General features: G+C 36.9%; 1 protein-coding gene across 2 annotated transcripts; it reads left to right on the plus strand.

The window, feature by feature from the left end:
- Positions 1 to 111: 111 nt before the first annotated feature.
- On the plus strand, positions 112 to 20,258 carry fxyd6 (FXYD domain containing ion transport regulator 6). Of its 2 annotated transcripts, none has more exons than XM_079611019.1 (9): positions 112 to 391; positions 10,500 to 10,553; positions 13,502 to 13,525; positions 13,609 to 13,644; positions 15,209 to 15,283; positions 16,927 to 16,963; positions 17,068 to 17,117; positions 17,210 to 17,248; positions 17,704 to 20,258. In XM_079611019.1, exons 2-8 carry the CDS (start codon positions 10,505 to 10,507, stop codon positions 17,236 to 17,238), a joined length of 300 nt encoding a protein of 99 aa, XP_079467145.1. In that variant the 5' UTR covers positions 112 to 391; positions 10,500 to 10,504; the 3' UTR covers positions 17,239 to 17,248; positions 17,704 to 20,258. The 2 variants fall into 2 exon arrangements, with proteins under 2 accessions (XP_079467145.1, XP_079467146.1); XM_079611020.1 differs by lacking the exon at positions 112 to 391 and adding an exon at positions 4,190 to 4,291 and having other exon boundaries at positions 17,704 to 20,254.
- The last annotated feature ends 1,617 nt before the right edge of the window (positions 20,259 to 21,875 follow it).

Raw genomic sequence — 21,875 nt, forward strand, 5'->3', positions numbered from 1 at the left:
ATTGTGGAGTCACGAGGAAAGGAAATGCTTAGACTTTTGGATAGGCACTGGAGACTTGTATTGTATGGCCGTATTATAAAGTCCAACCAACCAACGGTGTCTCTCATTGCGCGCGTGGCAGGGCGGGAACCGAGAGAGAGCGCGAGAGAAGAGACAAGGGACAAGCCAACAGTCAGTATATTTATACCAGAAAAACCTTGTTGGCTGCCATACAACATCAAACGCTCGTTTAAGCGGAGTTTTGCCCATCCCCAACTTTTCGTTACATTTCAAAACGCCAAATTACTTAACGGCTTGAGAACCCGACAGTCGCGCGGATCGTGTCTGTCAATAGGAAGCAGCGTTTGCCCCACTGTTGCCCATCCACTTACAATTAAGGAGACGAGACGAGGTAGGGTATGAAGTCACTTTTCCAACGAGGGCGTGTGCTGTTGTTTTATAGTCTTGATGTTGTTGCATGCTGTTTTCTCATTATAAATGTGATATTTTGGGAATGACATGCGTAATTGCTGGCTTTTACTCCAATTACATCATCAGTCTAAGTAATGTAAACATTTAATACATGGACTGGGGACATTTCAACAGCCATATATATTTTTCAAATGTATAATACGGTTTACGCATAACAGAAGTGAACACAGACTTCAAAAAATGAATTATTTTACGGATATTAAATTAATGTTTGAATACACATTGCTGTACAGCGCCGTTGTTGTTTCGCGAGGGTGTGTCCGAATTGCTTTGTGTTGTTGCCTCGTTAAATGACTATTTACATGACCTCTATACATCATTCGTGTTGTATTTTCGGCAAATTATTATCTGAGCTGTTTATTTGCATGATAATGATAAAAATGTGTGAATGTGTTTCTGAGCAACTTCTTCCTCCGAAATGAGAGGGGGAATGATGATGGCGCACGAGCGGATTTAGAGATTCAATTCTGAGAGGGAAATGTGTGGGGAAAAGTGGGGAAATGATATTTTAGTATGCATGCTGAAGGAAATCCACAGGTTGGGAGGGGTCCGGTGATGATGACCACGACTGAGCTCCGCGCGCACAACAGGTAGCTCGTTATCTTCGGCACTGATGATCGATACATTACAATAAACGAGAACAAGTGCTTATTACGCGGCGCTCTCTGGAATACTTGATTCTGATTGGTCAATGGTTAAATATTTCTTAACAATGACCTTCATGACATCTCTACTCACAAATCAAAATTGCATGTCAATTCATTTGGTAATAGTCGTGTAATTCAAGTAAAGCACATTCACAAAACAAACCGTTTCGGAGTGATACAGTAGTGTGATCATTATTATTTTGGAATCATGCTTATCTAACTGAACATCATCCCTTAAAATGACATTTTATTGGATCCAATAAAAATTGTATCTTGTGTCCTGCGGCTTTGATGACGTGCCCGAATACCATCGTGTTTTGATTTCTAAATTATGTCTGGGCAAGGATTTGTCCTGCGGTCAGCTGCCACTCAATACGCTACATCAGATATCCTGCCCCTTGCCAAACAGTGATAGACATAATTTTTAGTTTCTAGGTTACCATCACTATCTCTTGCAAAACTATCAGCTTTCTGTACTAATAATCGTAGTCACCTGACGGATACAGTTGCCATAGCAATATTTTTGCACCCTGGTTGAGGCGCGTCTGGCAGCGCGCCAATGAAAGCTTTGTTGTCATGGATACAATTTACGCTCGTTGTGGTTGATCAAAGGCTTAAGGGTCTCACCTGAGATAGTCAACGATGACCTATTGTTCACAGCGAAATTGTATTCCATAAACTGAAATCCTTGATTTGTTTCAATAAATCTAATTAAATCTAATAAATCTAAAAAGGCTAAATATCCTATTCCGCTGAAATATGGTAATCAGGATTAGGCTAATTATGGGTGACATTGTGTATGACTGGTAGTGTATGAATCAAAAATCATATGAGCTTACAAAATGGGAGAATATACAATGCATTCATTATTGTTTTGCTGTCTTTTGTATAGGCCTAGCATTTTCTGTCATCAACACCCCCGCAGGCATTTTAGGCTTTTTTTTCTTCCCTGCTGCAACACATAATTTCTAAATGGAAAAATATGCAATTTAGCTAATCACAATGGTGTCAGATATTATTTTGCATATAAAACATGATGAGTAAAGGAAAGGGAAATAGGCACAGCATTTTAAACAGACAGCAAATACTGAAGGATATGAAATTATGATACTTAATAATGTCATAATTTTAATGGGAAAACAATGTTGAATGTAAAAAACAAAAAAAACTGTATATAAATAAGTGCATATAAATGAACAGTTGGCCAATAAATCAGTCAAAAAATGTTTGTATTAGTAAAAAGTTTGAGTCGCTTTAAACTTTTTTTGTTCATGGAAATCACTACATGGTGCATAACATTTGATTACATTTTTTTTTAATGGTTACTTTTAAAAAATATATATATTAAAAAACATTACAAAAATGTTTAACAATACAGCTTACAAAATGCCAGGGGAGCAGGCAAAATTTACTAAAATATGCTACAATAATAGTGATATATTTAGTACAAAGAGGTGTGATTTGAAGAATTAAAGATCCATAACACTTAAATAATACAATAAACAAAACATTATAAAATAAACTATAAAACACCCACCTGAAAAATAACAACATTGTCTATTTCTGATTGTACGTTTTCTGAATATATGTATTGTATTATTTAAGTGTTATGTGATCTTTAATTCTTGATACTGCCATCATACCTCTTTGCACCACATATAACACTCTATTATTGTAGCATATTTCCCACAGCAACACATTTGACCTAAAATATACTATTGATGTTAATTGGCGTGAGAAGGTTCTCTCCTGTGGTGTTTTTAGCGGGCCTAAAGGTGCATAAAACAGCGATAATTAGATGGGGAGAGAATCTGCTCCGGTTCTGGCGGAATAAAAGCGAGTAAACACTTGCACTCCTCTTACACCTAGTCATGAGAGCTCTCAGCCGGCGACAGGCTCTGGTGATAATATTATTCGCTCTCATTCATAGAGCGAGTCGTATCATTGAGGTCAGATTCTCTCAGCATCCAACATACGGTCTAGTAACTACTGCACATGATGATGAAGCAGTATTGATGACGAAATCAGTGCAACAATTATGTACTTCACTTGTAACCTGTCGCCATTTCTTTAAGATAAATTCTTCTGTTCAAAATGGGACGCTTAATCCGGGACACTGAGCAGAGTACAACTCAAAACTAAAATGTAATAAATATTATTTTTTTAAATAAAAAACATAATCTAATCCATCTATCCTTTGTATAGTTGTTTGTTTGTATTTGCTACTGTCAGAATAGAAATCCATAATTCAAATGACAGTCATTGGGAGTGAATCATGTTTCGTCTCGTTCGCAAGCCACCCAAATAGAGCGACTGGCTTCCTTTTGTCCATCCAGGGAACACCGGAAATATCTGCGGCCGACAACAGTCTAAATTGATTCTGAGGGCGATTAACATGGGTCAGCGACTGACTGGGGAGGCATTTCTTGAAAGGATAAATGAATTGGCTGCATCAGTACTCTGCCATTTGTCTGCTGAGGAGAGGCTGTGTTTAATTAAAGCCTCGTGAAGGCATCCATGAGGTCACTAAATGACTTTATTCTTTCATTTTATTATCACAGTATGTGCATCGTTGTTGCATTTGTGTGAAGTGGAAGCTTCATTTTCAAGAACGAATTATTGTGCTATAAAGCTCTTTCTGATTCTGATTCTTCTGCTGACTTGTTGCTTAAATGTATCGAGCAAGGGTTCGCAAACTTGCATGCTTCATGCCTTTAGTAACGATGTAACTTGAGAGAACAATTAAGTCCTCATACCAAATGAACCAAGCGAACCGAACTAAGTGTGAACACACACTAAATACTGTACACTGCGGGCCAAAAATGAACAGTAAAGGTGCATTCAGTAGTTCTGTGTATTTTGTTCTTCTTGTATTTTAAATACCCACAATGGTGTTAGATGATGCAATGTCATTTATTGACATTGATCAACACGATCATCTCTGAGTTTCAGAGAGCGGTCTACACAATTATTTCCTGACCTCTCCATCAAAAACGAAGCAAATACTGTTCTCAGTCATCAAATATTTCCACCTTATGTTTATATATGCTTTTTTTTTTTTTGTCTTTGTCAGTCTTTCTGTCTTCAGAGCTTTTCTTCGGACGTACATGTGTAGATTCTCCCGTTGTCTAGTAAAGCGTCCAGGAAATTATTAAGAGCAGTATTCATCTCATGTGAGTGCACACCATTCAGTTGTCTATTTACAACAACAACAACAAAATCTATTTATTATTGTGTACAACTTTTTCAGAAACATAAAAATATCATTATTTGCGTAATTTAACTTTTAATATGAACACTTTGAAAGGCTATCTGACAGAACACAAGCCTGGGAAAACCCAGACCACTTCCGGCAAATTTAGATTTGCTCTGCAAGTGGGTCTGGCAAAGAGCCCATTGAAATCCATTTCCAATCCGTCGAAATCGTGGGAACCAATCAGAAACGTTGGGGCGGGCTTTACACGATGACGACAGAGCAGAGACGGTGACGCAGATTTTGTACATTACAAAGATGGATGCCGCCGTGGAACATCACAACATCACTCGTTCGAATCAGCTATCGCGTCTGTTTCAAGCGATTTAAAAATGGTCATTTTCATTAACACAAACAGAGAATTGCTGAGAGTCTCAGATGTTTCTCCGTCGCTCTGCATACGTCATGTCATTCATCGCTCTGATTGGTTTTAGATATATCCAATTGCGCCCAGAGCCATTTGAGCGACGTCCGTTGGTGACGCCCCTGTGGAAATGAATTGTCTATGGAGCTTTGCCAGACCCTAACTCAGTTACAACTGAGAGTGGTCTGGGTTTTCCCTGGCTAACAGAACACAGTAGTTTATAGTTTTTTTTAAAATATTAACCAAGTATGACATGGAAAGACACGATAAGAACATAATCCTAATTGTATCCCTACCATACCCATATAATCAGTGTTGTTGATCAAATTCACAATTTGTGTGGGTGTGCAATGCATTCTTTAGTGTGGCGGATATTGAAACACAAGTGTAAATGTTAGTGACTGCCATCAGGATGAGAGGAATCAATCTGCAGAAGACATTGTCTGCTGTTTACAACATGCTAAAAATGCCCTGTTATAACATGACAAAGCGTTTATAATAGCCTTTAGTGATACTCCTGGTGTAGTCTGTCTTATGTTTGAGTAGATCAGTGATGCTTAATGACATTACACTGGTTAAACAGAACAACCCAATATGTTGTTTTTATCAGCTCTTTCCAAACACTCCTGCTCCTTGTGAATTCATTAAGTTTGGCGTTGTCCATTAGCTGGCAGCAGTGCCTCTGGAATGGCTGACATGCTGATAAGACTCTGAAAAAAGACCAAGATAAGGGAGCTATTTACGAAGCTATTCTGTGTTAACATTATCAAGCATATAGTTGTAGCCATGTGCCTCTTGATATAGTTGGGGGGGGGGAGCATGTATATGCATCCAATATGGTATTGTTATGGTGCTACAGGACGATTTCCCAGATGTCCATAATTTCCTTGTTGTTCTGGTTCATGTGCTCCTTCTTCTGTTAGGACATCTGGTAACTTAGAGGTAGAACAGCGGTAAAATGTCGAGATTAGTGAGCTCAACATTATGAGATTATATTGAATGTAGTTACTAGTCTAGACAGTCAGTCTAAACATTCATAACCTCCATATTATTGTTCAACAAGTTTTCAGTGGTCATTCTTAAACAAATATGGTTTCTGCCTTCCGAACTTCCAGAGCACTATATTATTTCAACCCCTTTGGGATTGTTATATTTTTTTTTATTATTCAATCACAGAATTCTCTTTTAAAACATGTTTAATGTCAGCACTGTTACATTCATATTGTTTCAGGTTTAAACAGCCTTGTCTAGCAAATACACTGTAAAAAAAAAAAATTGATTTAACTTAAAAAAGCAAGTTACCTTGTTGCCTTAAAAATTTGAGTTCGTTGCAATTAAAAATTTGAGTTAATACAATGAAGAAGAATGTTTTAATAAACAGAAACTTAAAATAGTAAGTTATCTTCACCACATTAGCTATCGAAGTTGATTTGACAAAAGATAAAAAGTTGTGATAACAAATCATGAAAATATTTTTTTTTACAGTGTAGCACTGAAGTTGAAAGTGCAGATGTCAGATGTGGTTGTCAGATTCACTTCTCAAATGCGCTGTCAGAGAGATCAAACGTGTATTTTAAGGAGAAAATGTCACAGTATAACAGTTGAACTGAACAGGGACAAAGATTAGTTAAATGATTAATTTAAAGAGCATTTAGATCATGTTAACCGCATTTGTCTTTACTGTTTTCTCGTTCTAGGCTGTGTTTACACTAGCAGAAGAAATCAGATTTTTTTGCTCACTATATATATATATACACACAGGGTGACAGGGAGGAACTGATTAAACTGATTAACAAGATAATTGAAGACACACAGCTGAACCAAAAGAACTCGATGACGGTGACCATGGAAACAAATGAGTGTCGGGAAACAGAACAAAAGAAACACAGAATGGAGTTCAGAAACAAACTGACACGTAACATTACCTTAGATAAAAACAATTCTGATATATTTGCTTAGGCTACTTGTTTTTTGAACTGTCGATATTGTGTTGCATCGCGCACTAAAGTGAGTGTAGTGTGAATTAGTTCAGTATCTCGATAATTTCAAGTTCTTAGACCTGGCAACACCATTTTCTCATGACCTGGTTCCCTTTCACAGGTTGATCATGACACAATTTTGAGATGATGATGATGATGTCCTACTTAACACCAGGGTGGCGATGGCAGGATTGGCTTTAAAGGTTAGAGAAGCAGAAGGGGCGTTTGGTATTTTTAGAATTTAAAGCATGCATTTTTCTTTTCTGTTAAGCCATATGGCAACACGATTGAACAAATATTTTAAAGAATTTACTCTCTGACAATGACTTGAAGACTGTCTTGTCTGTGAACATTGGCCGTTTCTGTTTTTCTAATTATATTTTAGATGACTGTGTTGTGATTTGCCAAATGAACTGTCCTTCTGAAAATATTGTTCCTGTGACACAATTAATTTCTTGAAACACCCAGAGAAGTATGGGATGAATGTCCTTCCTGTGGTCAAGGGCAGTTAATCTCCTCTACCCGGTGTCATTTTCTTGTCGATGGCTATCCAATGCTTAATGTCCTAGTAAATGACACTGTTCTGATCTGGTACCTGAAAGCTGCCATGGGGATTGTGGGACTGCTGGCAGAATCCAGCAATATCCTGCCCATGACATAATGAACAAATGACTTTGTCCTCCTATAACAAATGTTAGTACAGCACTCGCTGACAGAAAGTCAAATGACTGAGAAAAACGTAAAAGGGGAAAGACAGATAGAGGCAGTGAGACAGCTCATTTTGTAGACATTTGTAGACCTTAACATGAGTATATCCATCTGTATATTATTTGAGCATGAGCAGTTTGATACATTTGTATGTGATTACATGCATGTGATTAGTTATTGCATTTTGCATGAGATACCTAAATATCATTCAAAGACTTGTACGTATGAACAACTTTAGAGATGTATAAATCCATTGAAGTTTATTGAATAAATTGGATTAATTTAATTGTATGTTAACATTTGTATGCCTCTAAAGTAAAGCATTTACATTTTAAATGTTGCCATATTGTACAATTCAGTGTCTATACAATATAAAACTGTAAGTCTATGTGTAAACATTATGTATAGTGCTAATTAAATAAACCTGGAAAGTTTAATAGTAAAGTCATCAAAAAATATTCAGTTGAGGGACTGATTACATGTAGCGAATTAGCTCAAAAAGGGAATTTGTATATATAACAACATTTATATATATATGAGAATGATCATTTTTATCAAGCTTGTATATTAATGTTCAGTTATTTCACTTTAATGGCAATGAAAATAACCTATTAATTGTCATTAAAGTGAAATTGCTGAACTTAAATATATAAAAATGCTCATTTTATAAGAACATTTCAGATGGCACTTAGAGGCTTTTGCATCTGAAGTCTTCAGCTATATATGGCTAATTAATTCCAACGAATTATAATTAATTATGAATATAAAGCTAGATAAGTTTTCGAAATAACTTTTAACAGAATTAATTTCACACCGACTAATCTGTTTGTCAACCGAACCGACGCGATGCAACTCTCAAGAAAGATTACTCTTCTTCTTATCAACTCTCAAGAAAGGTTATTCTTCTGGTCATGAAGAATAACTTTTCTGTTCTAGATTACTAACTAAAAGTACTCAACAGTAGAAAAGCTTGTAGCTTAAGATCACACATTTAAGAGACTTTGGTCAATGAGACAGAGACAATCAAGCAGGGGCGTAGAATTTAGTAGGGACGCCAGGGACATGTCCCTACCAATATCCAGTGAGACTGATATATCCCTAGCAATAATTTCGATCAAACCTTAAAATATATGTCCCCGTCCCCACCAATTTCAAAATCAAACCTATGCCACTGCAATCAAGCGTATAATGGGTTTTAATAAATGAAACTACAAATACATACGACACACAAATAATACATACAGAATAACGAAATGTAAAGAAAGAAAGAGAGCGCAGATCACAGAATGGCAAATATCACAAACAGTTAACCTTTGAGAGCCAGCAAAGAATCAAATCACCTTAAAGCGAATATAAGCGTCTTAAACGCATTTACTGTAAATACCTATAGAAATAATACTGGTATGGATATTTGGTGCTGAGGAAGAATGCGTGTGTGTGTAGATCCTCTGTGTGTCCAGGAGTTTGAAGCGTTCTTCCAGAGAGCGCGTCGTTCGCGGGAAGTTTAAAAGGTTTACTTGATAGCAAAACTTGAAACTAAAACAAGGCAAGAACAAAACACAAGACAAAGCTAAGACTAGAGAACAAAAAGCAAGCTAGAGACCTTTGTCATCGTCCTTTAAGGAAAACTCAGTCCACACCTTTTGGGTGAAATGACCAAAAGTAGTTAGAAAACTTTTAGCGGGAGAGAGTTTCTTTGTCTCCTTCTGACAGCATGTTTTATGATGGTGTCAGAATTGGTCATTTTTACTCCAAAGGATGGCAAACATAGTATAATACATTTTATTGTAACCTACCATATATTTAGCAAAGGCAAACCGAGAGGTTTAATTCAGTAGTACCAAGAAAGATACAAAAGTAGAGATACATTATACGAACTTATACGAATATACAAACTTAGAGTTCAACACAACCAGAAAGTCATAACCAGGCTAATATAAGGGTGGGGAACATGCATGCACACAGGAATATATCATATACATTCTGAAATTACTTATTATGAGTTAAATGGAAAGAATGTTTGTATATTGGTGCGTCTCTCAGATGTCCGTCCATGCCACATGGTCTTCGTGTCTACCGTGGGAGGGAAGTTGAGTTGACTAAGATCTTTTTGAAGCTCACGAAGGAGTTTGGAGGTGTTTCTGTTTAGCATCTGCCATGCCACTAAAGTGACAATGGGGCAATTTGATCCAGACTCATCTGCGCTAGGCATGTGATTTACATGACGAAGTCTAAAAGGTTAAAAGCTTTCTGAAGCTTAGAACGAATAAGTCATTGTGATTTCACCCAGACGCTACAGTAATGTGACAAAATAAAATTGAAATCTCGTACAAAGTGTGGTTTCAAAAGGCATGAACTGTGACCTGCAGAAGGTAGTGTAAATGTAAGGGAGGCGCACAGGACCCTATGTCATTTCATAAAGTTTTTTTTCTCAAACTGTCCATGCCACCTATAACTACCAGGTTTGTGTATTATGTATTATTGTATTATTATTGCAGTATATGATCTATGAGGTGAATTTCAAATATGCAGCTATTTTGAATACAGCATATTAGAATGATTTCTGAAGGATCGTGTGACACTGAAGACTGGGTTAATGACGCTGAATATTAATATTTGCCATCACATGAATAATTACATTTTAAAATATATTAAAACAGAAAATAAGGATTTTTTTCTAAAACAGAAAAAAAACATATTGTAATAATATTTCACAATACTATACTGTTTTTACTGTGTTTTTGACCAAATAAATGCACCCTTTGTAAGCCTAAGAGACTCCTTTCAATAAATCGAACCGAGTCCAAACTTTTGAACGTGTTGCTTGTTAAATGTATATTTTATACACCTGTGATTTTTGAGGCTAGGGCATCTAAATTTAACCTGCTGCTGCTGTCAGGCTCTTTCAATATTGCATAGGTACAATGACAATATGCACTCAAGGACAGGACATAATCGTGCTTCTGAATACTGTGAGATCTTTCCAGTCTTTCTGAATGTGGTAAACATGTAACCCACTAACACAAATTCTCACTCCCTTTACTATTTCTCTCTCTCTTTCTCTCTTCCCATTGCAGTTGTCATGGAAACTGTTCTGGTCTTCCTTTTTTCCCTCCTAGTCTATGTGGCGGGTAAGTGTCCCCTCCATCACACTCCAGTCTTCCTGTGTCCGCTGGGATCGGAAAGAGCTGGAAGAGGATGAGGAAAAAAGCCATGACATGATGACACATTAGCACCATCCTAGAGTTCTTAACTGAGAATTTGATCAGTGACCTTTCCTATCCTGGGAGTGTGTGTGTATGTGTGTGCACTCTATAGTTCTTCAGTAGACTGATCGAAAGCTTCATGTTTATACGTGTTTTTACATGTCTGTGAATTGCCGTCCTGCTTTTGCCAAACAAACTTAATTTGTGAAATGAGAGCATCCATTTAATCCATCTCAGTCCTCTGAGAGACACCACCCTACCCACAATTAGGCCACATGAAACCACCAGCACATGTGCACGAGTTTCATTCTCACACACACAGCTCTCTAACTGGTAAAACATTTATCCTTTAGCTCTGTCAACAAACCCGCCACCCATTGCTGAGAGCACTGATGACTGTCAGACTGATTTATCTGGTTATCTGTCACTCTGCAACCACAAGGTTCATTCCCTCTTCCTTTCTTTCTTTCCCTGCTCCATTTCCATTCATTATTTTCATTGTTTCTTATTTCTTCTTTCATCAATTCCTTATTTAATTCCTTCACTGAATCTTTTTAATTGCCACTTTCTTACATTAAAAACGGTAAATAAAAAAAATAAAAAACCTTTTGACTTTTCCTGTAAATAAACCCTATCCCCTTTCAGTTAGCAGTTTTTAACTCGGCCAGCATTTTTTATAATTTTCACAAATGATTCATGGTCCCCAGAATATTTTGTTGTATGAATATCTGAGTATATCAAAAGAAAGAACAGACCATCTGCTTTAGACCCTTTGCTATTCTAGCTTCATGCATTCCTTTTTATTAACACTTGAATTTGGATACGTTTCATGAAAAAAGCAACATTTTGAGCAAAAAGCGTAGAAAAACGCATTTTTGTCAAAGACTATGGCCGGATGGCATTCAGAACGATGATCAAAACGTATATGGAGTAGATCGAGTCCATCAACACACCCCCAAAGTTTCACAGTCCTGTACCTCGTCCCGACATTTCATTCAGTAACGTTAGGCAGTTTTAATTTAGACACACTGAAAAATGCTGGGTTGTTGAAACCCAACTTTGGGTCAAATATGGACAAACCCATCAATTGGGTTACATTTTTTTCATTCGATCTTTAACTGAACGTTTGGGTTTGTCTATATTTGACCCAAAACCCAGCATTTTTTAGAGTGTACGCTGTTTAATAATGTTGATGATTGCGTTATTTTACATATGCATCTGCTTACATACAGTATGATATCGCTTGTTTCTGCTGCTTCTTCGCCTGTGTTTTGATCCTGAGGTTCAGTACTCTTTCAGAAGATGTGTAATAGCGCCCCTACCAAATAAACAGGGAAAACGCGGAAGCCGAAAATTTTCATCAATAGCGAGGAATATCTGTATATATCATCAAAGCGCTAATTTATCGGTAATATTACTTCTCATCTTGGAAAACAGCCGGAATTCCAAAAATATCCGTTTGAATATTCAAACATGATCTAATAATTATAATTTACCGGTAATTTTCCAAAAAAAATTTCAAGGGTCATTCCTTCCTAATTTTTTCCTTCATTGTTTCTTCCTTCGCTTTATTTTTTTCTTCCTTCCAAATTGTTCCTTCTTTCCTTCCATACTTCCTTCCGTAATTTTCCCTTCTTTGTTTCTTCCTTTTCTTCATTATCCCCTCCTTCCCTTCATTGTTCCTTCCTTTCTTTATTTCCTTCTCTGTCCATTCCTTCCCTCCATGTTTCTTCCTCCCTGCATTGTTCCTTCCTTCCTTCCTTCCTTCCTTCCTTCCTTCCTTCCTTCCTTCCTTCCTTCCTTCCTTCCTTCCTTCCTTCCTTCCTTCCTTCCTTCCTTCCTTCCTTCTTTCCTTCCTTCCTTCCTTCCTTCCTTCCTTCCTTCCTTCCTTCCTTCCTTCCAATTCCTTCCTTCCTTCCTTTCTTTCTTCCTTCCTTCCAATTCCTTCCTTCCTTGTAATTTTCCATCAACCTTTTTTGCCATGTTCCTTTTCACTTTTCTTTCAGGTCTCACATTTAGCCTTTCTGTTTCAACTTCCCCTCTCTTTTCAGTGACGTTTTGTTTTGTAACATTCCTGAACTTGCTCACCCCCTTTCAACTCTTATGTGAAGATAATTACAGATTATACAGCACTATGCTATAGATACCTATAAAATTATGAAATATCTTGACAGACTGAAATTTGAGAGTCGAATTAAATAATCAGCAGAACCTTCACAAAAGGGAGGCAGAGTAGTAATATTCATATAAATAAGTCCACCTGTCAAATGATCCGCTGCCACCTATCAAATGTCATATAAGAGACTTTCTAATGGACTGTGGTGAAGATGCATCTGATGTCAGGCTTGTCAATAAGCTTTAAGACATTATTTTTATTAATTAAAAAGCTCATTCCAGTTTGATGGTGATTCTGGCTTGTTTACGATCAACTACAGTACAATGTGACATAACATACAGCATAAGTTATCACAATAATAAAAGCATGACACATTTAAAAATATATTTTAGTATTACAGTAAAGGCAAATCAGAAAGATGTTCATCTTTATGAATTTTCTTTTCTGTCTAACAGGCATCGATTTAGTCTATGCATTTCTTAGAGTTTAATATACAGCAAATGATATTGACCCTGTCAAAAACCCTGATATTGTGCCTGAATCGTGCACATTTATTAAGCATTATCATATTTTTGCCAGTATTTCATCCTAGCTTTGGGCACTCTGATGCTTTCTCACAAACAAAACCCTTCACAAACAAATAACATAATGGAACACTTGCTTTAGGTATTGAATGTTTTAGTGAACATAAACATGCATACTAATGATTCCTCTCTGTTTTTCTCTTTTCACATCACTGACTCTCTGCTGATCTTAGCTACGTCTGACTCTGCTGCCCAAGGCAAGTTATTACTGTTTTACCATAAATATATGATTAAACCAATGGCTTGATTTTTTGTCTAATTTCTAATTGTTTTCCATCAGATGGAAAGGAGAAGGAAGTTGACCCATTTGCATATGGTAAGAATCAATACTTTTGAGAACATTTAACTTATTTATTGCACCATATGTATTTATAATGTGTATAATGTGTTACAGTATTGCATTACTCCCTAAAAAAGTAACTGTTTGCGATACTTACTTTTTATGGAAAGTGATGTGTTACAGTACTATTGCATTACTTTTTGTCACCTGGGCTGGGCTTGCTTGTATGTTTTTTAATAACAATAAACAACAGTTATATTTTTGGCAAATGTAAAGGTCACAACCAAAAGCGAATCTTAACATGGTAAACAGAGTAACTCAGATGTTTTGTTTTGAATTTAAAAGTAATGCGTTAATGGAGAAAAAAAAAGTAATCTGATTATTCATCATTGGCTGCCCGGACATCAACAACCACTTCAACACTTCACAGGTTTGGCCTCTTTTAAAGAGTGGCTATAGAGGCAAGTCATTTCTGAGCGAGGCCACAATTACATCACGGCAAGAGTTAGCTTGAAGCAAAAACCTGCATTCTGAAGACATATTAGAGTTAAGCTCTTTGGCCTGCAAGCTGGTGCTATGTTTGACACAAACTACATTCAGCTTAACACCCAGGATGGATGGTGGTAACTCAGTGGTTAAAGATACAATTAAACAAGGTAACTTAACCCCAGATTGCTCTAGGGGTTTTCCTCAGAAAAATGATGTGGATATACAAAAGTATCTGCTGAAGAACTGATAACTAACACTGGCCTACGAGGTTCTGAGCCATTGTAGGTAAAGTTCAGGGATCTATCTACCTATCTATCTATCTATCTATCTATCTATCTATCTATCTATCTATCTATCTATCTATCTATCTATCTATCTATCTATCTATCTATCTATCTATCTATCTATCTATCTGTCTGTCTGTCTGTCTGTCTGTCTCTTTGTCTATCTGTCTGTCTGTATGTCTGTCTGTCATCTATCTATCAAACAATTTTTCTGTCTATCTCTGTTTATCTGTCTATCTATCTATATGTCTGTCTGTGTCTTTGTCTATCTACAGTATCTGTCTGTCTGTCTGTCTGTCTGTCTGTCTGTCTATCTATCTATCTATCTGTCTGTCTGTCTCTTTATCTATCTGTCTGTCTGCCATCTATCTATCAAACTATTTTTCTGTCTATCTCTATTTATCTGTCTATCTATCTATATGTCTGTCTGTCTATCTATCTATCTATCTGTCTGTCTAGTTATCTTTCTGTCTATCTATATATCTGTATGTATGTGTGTCTAGTTATCTATCTCTCTATCTACTGTATATATGTCTGTCTGTCTGCCTGTCAAATCAAAATTTACCCTATTTACTCTCTTAATGCACATTCCAGGTTTTATTTTGTTGTTGTTGTTGTTGGTTTCAATTTATCTGTGCATGTCTTTCCAAAGGAAAAAAAGTGTAGACAAAAAAAGTGTCCACAATTTTTTACCCTTGAATATCCTGTGACACTTGAGAATATCACAAGTAAACAGTTTGCAAACTGCAAATCACTTTTTTTCACATAAGCTTGAGTCTTTCTTGAAAGATTCCTTCAAAAACAAACAACCTTTATTTCTTAACCAGACTATGAGAGTTTGAGGATCTGCGGTTTGGCGCTTGCTGTGGTGCTGTTCGCTCTCGGAATGCTCCTTATTCTCAGTAAGAAGCGCCTTTTTTATTTGTTGTTATTATTATTATTATTAAGTCATAACTCATCATCTTCATTCAGAAGCTAAATCACTCAGAAAGTACGGTAAAACAAAAGAGATTAGAGTGCAATAGCTAAACTGAGCTGCCTATTACACGGATATTAATAATACAGCAGTGCTTTTATTCAACTGAGCATGAGATGTTTTATCATGAAATTAGACACATGAGTATGTCACTCTCAGTGGCAGACATATAAATTAAGACACACTCACTTATCAATATTTCATGCCGCTTTCAAAGATAACATTAGTATGGGATAGGGATGGCCCGATACCGATACCAATATCGGGTATCGGCCCGATACTGAGCTCATGTACTCGTACTCGTACTCGTAAAAGCGCCCCGATACCAACAACCGATACCAGGCAGCGTGTGTACAGTGTTTGTGTCCAGACAAAGAAGCACTGACAACAGAAAGTATAACGGGGATAAAAAAGAAGGCTGTCTATGAAGTAAATGTATCATATTAGTGAAATATTAAACAAAATATAGTAACGCCTATATAGCTGTGGTGCGCGAGCTGATAAGAGAAAAACGCGCAGTGGATTGAGCGCGCCGCGGCACCGAAGCGCGAGCTGGTCGAGCGCATCAGACGTCAGTGGAAAGTTTGTAGTTCAGTCGGATGTCAATGGCAAAGAAAGTAAAACGAGGCATGTAGCGTATTATTAACATTAACTGACCAGAGAGAGAGAGAGAGAGAGAGAGAGAGAGAGAGAGAGAGAGAGAGAGAGAGAGAGAGCGCACTTCTGTTGAATGCTCTGGATTGCTGATCGTTCACTCGGCACGTATATTTGGATTAAAACTAAATCGTATATGTAAGTAAAACATGAACTGTTACCTTATTTATGTTTAACGACATTATTACAGGACATTTGCAGGTCAAGAAGTTACATGAACTTCAAACATCCAAAGCGCGCGCCCCGAAAACCATCGCCTCAGACAGCGCGCGAACACTGAGTGGAATTCTTTCACTATTGCGCTTGTACGGATGAATTCACACAAAACTATGTAAAAACGCCCGTCTTGGCGAGTATCCTAGTAAACAAAGTATATTATATGTCAAGTGAACGTAGACAGTATAATTCAAATGGGGTCCGTGCGTTCGGTCTTAAAGGGGCAGCAGTTTAATTAATCTGCTGCTGTGTTTTAATGTTAACCAGACAAAGAATTAACTCTTGACTAAATAGGATACCTTTTTTTGTAACTTCACAAAAAGATCCATCTATATTTAATTTATACAGTAATGAATATGCAGTGCATTAAATATATTTGATTAACAAATTAAGTTTACATTTAATAAACAAATATGATTTGAGATTCTTTTGGTTTCTCTACCAATACATTTAAAAATGACAAATGCATGAATTAAATTAATTGAAAATAAAAATACAGGTATCGGTTACGGTATCGGTATCGGCGAGTACCAAAAATGAAAGTATCGGTATCGGACTCGGCCTGGAAAAAGTGGTATCGGGCCATCCCTAGTATGGGATTAATATCCCTGTTCTTATTCCCTATTATTCCAGTCATTATCACAAAATAAATCCTCCAGGTTGTTTGTAAAGTTGGTTTTGCATGTGTGCACCCTGCAGGCCGCAGATGCCGATGCAGTCTCAAACAGAAGCCCAAGTTAGTCTCAGCAACCCTCTTTGATATTCTGACAAACTTTTGAGTTTTTGTTTGAACAGAAACACCACCAGTTATAATTCTCTTTATACTTCACACTGTCTCAGGGCTCCAGGAGATGAAGAAGCTCAAGCCGAGGCCATCATTGTCTCCAAGGGTAAGATTTACCATCTTTTGTAATGTATATATTGGTCATCTTTTGATTGAACATTTTTGACTACTGTTCCTCTGTTATTCTTCTATGTAAAGACAAGGAGACTCCTAAAGCAGAGAACTGAAACACACCAGGTACAGCAACTTTCAGTGTCATTATAGAATCAGAAATGATGTTCTAAGATATGATGTTCTACAATTTTGCTAATGTTCCTGTCAAGTTATGAAAAACGTTATTTCTGAATATTTCGTTCAAAATTACCTTTTTTTTTTCAAAAGGGAACCAGTATAATATATTTTGATCAACATGACATTAGCGATTGATCATTTGATACTGCAGACAATTGCACATAATCAATATTATGAATGTACCAAAGCAATTGCAATTTGTTCAAAAGAATGAGAAATTGATGTTATGATGTGCACAAGTGACTAGATGATGTGGGGGTTGAACAAGTAGCACCGAGAACAACTGTAACTTTGAACAAATGTTCTATTAATGTTACTGAAATTAAAGTTTTTCATAACCTCTGTTAGCCTGAACGTTCCCTGTTAGCTGGGTGTGTGATGTCTGCTTTATTTCTTCCCAGTATTGTTGAACACATAGCCGTGGCTGAACGACTTCACTGATGCGGAGGATGGTGATGATGATGATGATGAAGCTGATTCCAGACCATGGCTATGAGAGGAGAGAGAGGAGACAGGGATTTGTTGGGGAGGAGACTATAACTCGGATTTTTAATGGGCCAGTGTCTTGTATGTAGACCTCTAGTCCTGTCACGTGACCAGTAACTGTATCCGTCTTTGCGTCTGTGCCCTTTTGCGACAGTCCGTCTTGAGTGAGTTGTTTTAGCAAAACTAGCCACTTTCTGCAGATCATCCTTAACGTTTCTGGCTCCTCCCCAACTGAACGTGTGCGTGTGGTTTAAAGAAACAGTTCACCCAAAAATTTTGTTCCAAACCTGTATGCAGTTTTTTTTAGTTTTTTTTTTACGTTGAACACAGAAGGAAACAAAAGATTATCGATGTAGCCCTTATTATATAATGACTAAATCTAAAAAAATGACAAAAAAACACCAGTTTTAATTTTTGGATGAACTGTCTCTTTAATGAACTTTGTTTTAATGTCTAAACAGTGAATAACTTTTACTGTTATTTGGTGGTGTGACCACTTGTTATTGTCATTTGTGTCCCACCTGCTGTGTTTGTTTTTTTTTTCTTGTAGATTGTATAGATTATAAGCAGACTTATTTAAATACACTTAAGTATTCAATATAAGTATTGATTCACATCTAATGCAGAATATATATTTGAATATACAGCGTATGCACGTGTGTTTGCCATTGGATAGATACCGTAGAGCTTATATGAATGCGTGTCCACATTCAGGGCATTCCTTCCGACAATCTTTCCATCATTCTACACGGATCAAGCACAACAAAACAGTAAAACCACTGTACCACAAGGGGCGCCATACCGCTGTCCTCTGATCAGCTGCAACACTGCCGGGCTCAACGCCCTCATTCCGACCCACAGTCTAAACATCTGCGGCCTGAGAACGAGACCGCAGGAGAAGATCCCTTCACCATAGTGCCGCTAACCTGTGTCTCTTACCTTTTCATCACACGTCTTTGGTAGCTTACGCATTCTCTTTCTTAAAGGGATAGTGCGGCCAAAAAATACATATTTTGCCATTGTCTACTCACCGTCATGCTAATTGAAAATTATTTTCTTTGTTGTGTAAAACACAAAAGGAGACATTTTGCAGATTGTCCATGGACTGCTTTTCCATTCAAGAAAGTAAAGCGCAAACTTCAGTTTTAACATGAACACTGGCGTATGCATGCACACATGGTCCTTCAAAGTGTACTCCATTTGATATAATGTGTGTGTGAACACAAGCCTCAACACATGTGCACTACAGAGTTTCATCCTTGTGTCTGTGCTATTTCTATCCAGAAGTTATGAACGGCAAAAATGTCTATTGTTGTTTCCAGTGATAGTTGTTGTTGTTGTTGTTGTTTCTTTTTGGACTGTGAAATAGTGCAAAATATTTCCCTGCGGTTTGGCCTCTCATTTACACGAAAACTCATTTACACGTTTTTATCACAGAAAGCGATTATTTCTAAAAACTCCGGCCAAAGTGGAGATTTCTGAAAACGCCGGTTATGTGTTGCCGTGTCAACTGGGAGAAACAGGGTTTTAGGTTCTCAAACGTCACATTGTGCGCCAGGAAATGCTTAACGTCATGTGAGCGCCGTGAACAGGAAGTCGCTCGTGTTATTCATTGTTGTCGAGCGTATTTATGCGGCACAATGTTATGATTGAAAACGTTCGTTTCGAAATATTCGTTTCTCTAAATACCCGGCTATGTGTAAATGTGGCCTAAGTTATTGTACGCATTTTGCGTAATTAACATTAATAGAATTACATAAGACGTTTATTGTTTTGAATGGGGAAAAATGCAACGCTCAATATAATATAGCGGAATTAGTCCCGCCTTCTAAATAAGAGCCAATTGCCGTTTGGTAAAGTTATCGCGTCACTGAGAGGCGTTTCAAAGATGGCCGCCGAGTTAAATGACTTGTCTTAAAGGGACTTAACATGCAGCTCTGCGACATATTTTAATGTAAGCGAGCATGAATGGAAAGGGAAGGTTTTCAGGGAAAAACAACTTTTGGCTCTGACATTCCAAAGCTAAGGTGAATGTAAAGGTAATCATTTTGTCATTTGAAATTACATGACGGTGAGTAAACAATAGCAGAATATTGATTATTGCGTGAACTATCTCTATTATCACTCATATTTATAATCACTGTTCAATGGGACCAAAATGTCAGTGTCTAAAGAGACCAACCTTTGCATTTGTGTGCGTCTGCGTACGTGAAAGTGTTGTTCCACACATCACTTGCTGTGGTAACCTAAACACATGCGAGTTATAAAAAATGTAGGCTAAGTTCATAAAGAGAGAAGCATTTCACAGAATATTAATCACATGTAGCTGTTCAAGAACACAGTCAAACGCTACAGATGCTTCGCTATTAGAGAGGAATTTTTAACATATTCGTCTCATATCTGTGCAGCTACTGTGTATGGCCGCTCTTTGTGCTCCGAAATAAATAAAGTCTTTGTCTGACACACAGCCATCAGTGTGTAGATTCTTTTTTTTCTTTCTCCGAACAGAGACGCCAAGCATCAGTCAATCTCTCCTTTTCTTCTCGCTCCTTTAAAAAGGTCATCCATCACCTGCCAGAAAAAGCAGCTCTGATCAATATGTCAGGTACAGTTTTAAAGACCATTTGGACTCTGTTATCCATCAGAATGATCTATTCGACACCGTTGTAGCGTCTTGTCCCGTGTAGTCGTCTAAAACAGGACTTGAAGTCAATTATCGACAGCTCAGAAAACTCTACAGTCCGTCACATCAAAGTTAAGACACAATATGGCCACGATCACTCCCAGTGTTTTACACTGCTGTAATTGGACTTCCCTTGGGCGATGATTCCAAAGGTTGGGCTCAATGGCGTTTTATCATAGGTTGAAGGCCAGTGTTTATGGGCTAATAAATGTGTTTCAAAGACTGGTGTGGCGGCCAGATTTACAAATGCTTGTTCTGGGAGGCAGGGAGGGGTAGAGGGATGAAATACACCTGGACTAAAGACACACTTTCACATTAGACAAGACCTCAGAAGGAAGAGGAGCTTTCCACAGTACAGGTGAGCTGACTCCTGCACTTATGTTATGGTTTCTTTGCAGAAAGTTATACATCAGAATTTCTAAAATGGGAGAATTTGAAATGAACACGTTTTCATTGGTTTATTGTTCACGACGAGACAACTGAGGACATGTTTAGGTTGCGTGTTCATGCGCTTGTCCTGTTGAAATGACTTCTGTACAGGGCCTAAAAATAATTTCAAATAATGAGCTTACTGTATATTCCTCTCAAATTATTTTCAAATGTTTTCCTGACAAAACTGAAGCTTCATCTATCTGCTTTTTATTATTATTAGCTATTTTTTTTCAAGCCGTCTGAACACACATTTCTATATTTGGGCTCAAAAGTAATGTACACTCTAAAAAATGCTGGGTTGTTTCAACCCAATTTTGGGTAAAATATGGACAAACCCAGCCGTTGGGTTAAATTTTTACATTACATTTTTAATTTGGGTTTGTCCATATTTTACCCAAAATTGGGTTGAAACAACTCAGCATTTTTTAGAGTGTACATGTTTTGAGAAATACAGAAAAACGAAATTATATGATCAATAAGTTATAACAACATACTATATGTTTTTACAGTTAATAATTATGTTTTAAAGTTAAGCAATTTTCAACTTTTTTATAACTTTAAGTCGGTGTTTTACAATTTAAGTTGAAATGACTTAAACATCCAAGTTGATTGTACTTCCAAATTTAAGGCAGCAACTTTCTTTTTTTTCCAGTGCATGATTTTATTTAGTGAAAATGTAATTTTGGGGTCAGTGTATGTAAACCATTCAATACAAGAGTAATACTATAATACTACAAAAAACGTTTTGAACAATATATTAAACATATCCAAACGGATAGGAGTAAGCATTCTCTTATTGATTAAAAATGAATTTAATTCATTGCAATTATTATTTTTTGGGGTCAGTATGAGCCATGCAATAAACAAATACAATTAAATAATATTTTACAAAAATAAAATATAACAAAACATTCGAATGGACTTGGAATATGAGTTTACATGATTTTAGGATGTGAGAAATTATTTCATTTA

The sequence above is a fragment of the Phoxinus phoxinus genome, assembly GCF_949152265.1.
Source record: "Phoxinus phoxinus genome assembly, chromosome: 4".
Lineage (NCBI taxonomy): Eukaryota > Metazoa > Chordata > Actinopteri > Cypriniformes > Leuciscidae > Phoxinus > Phoxinus phoxinus.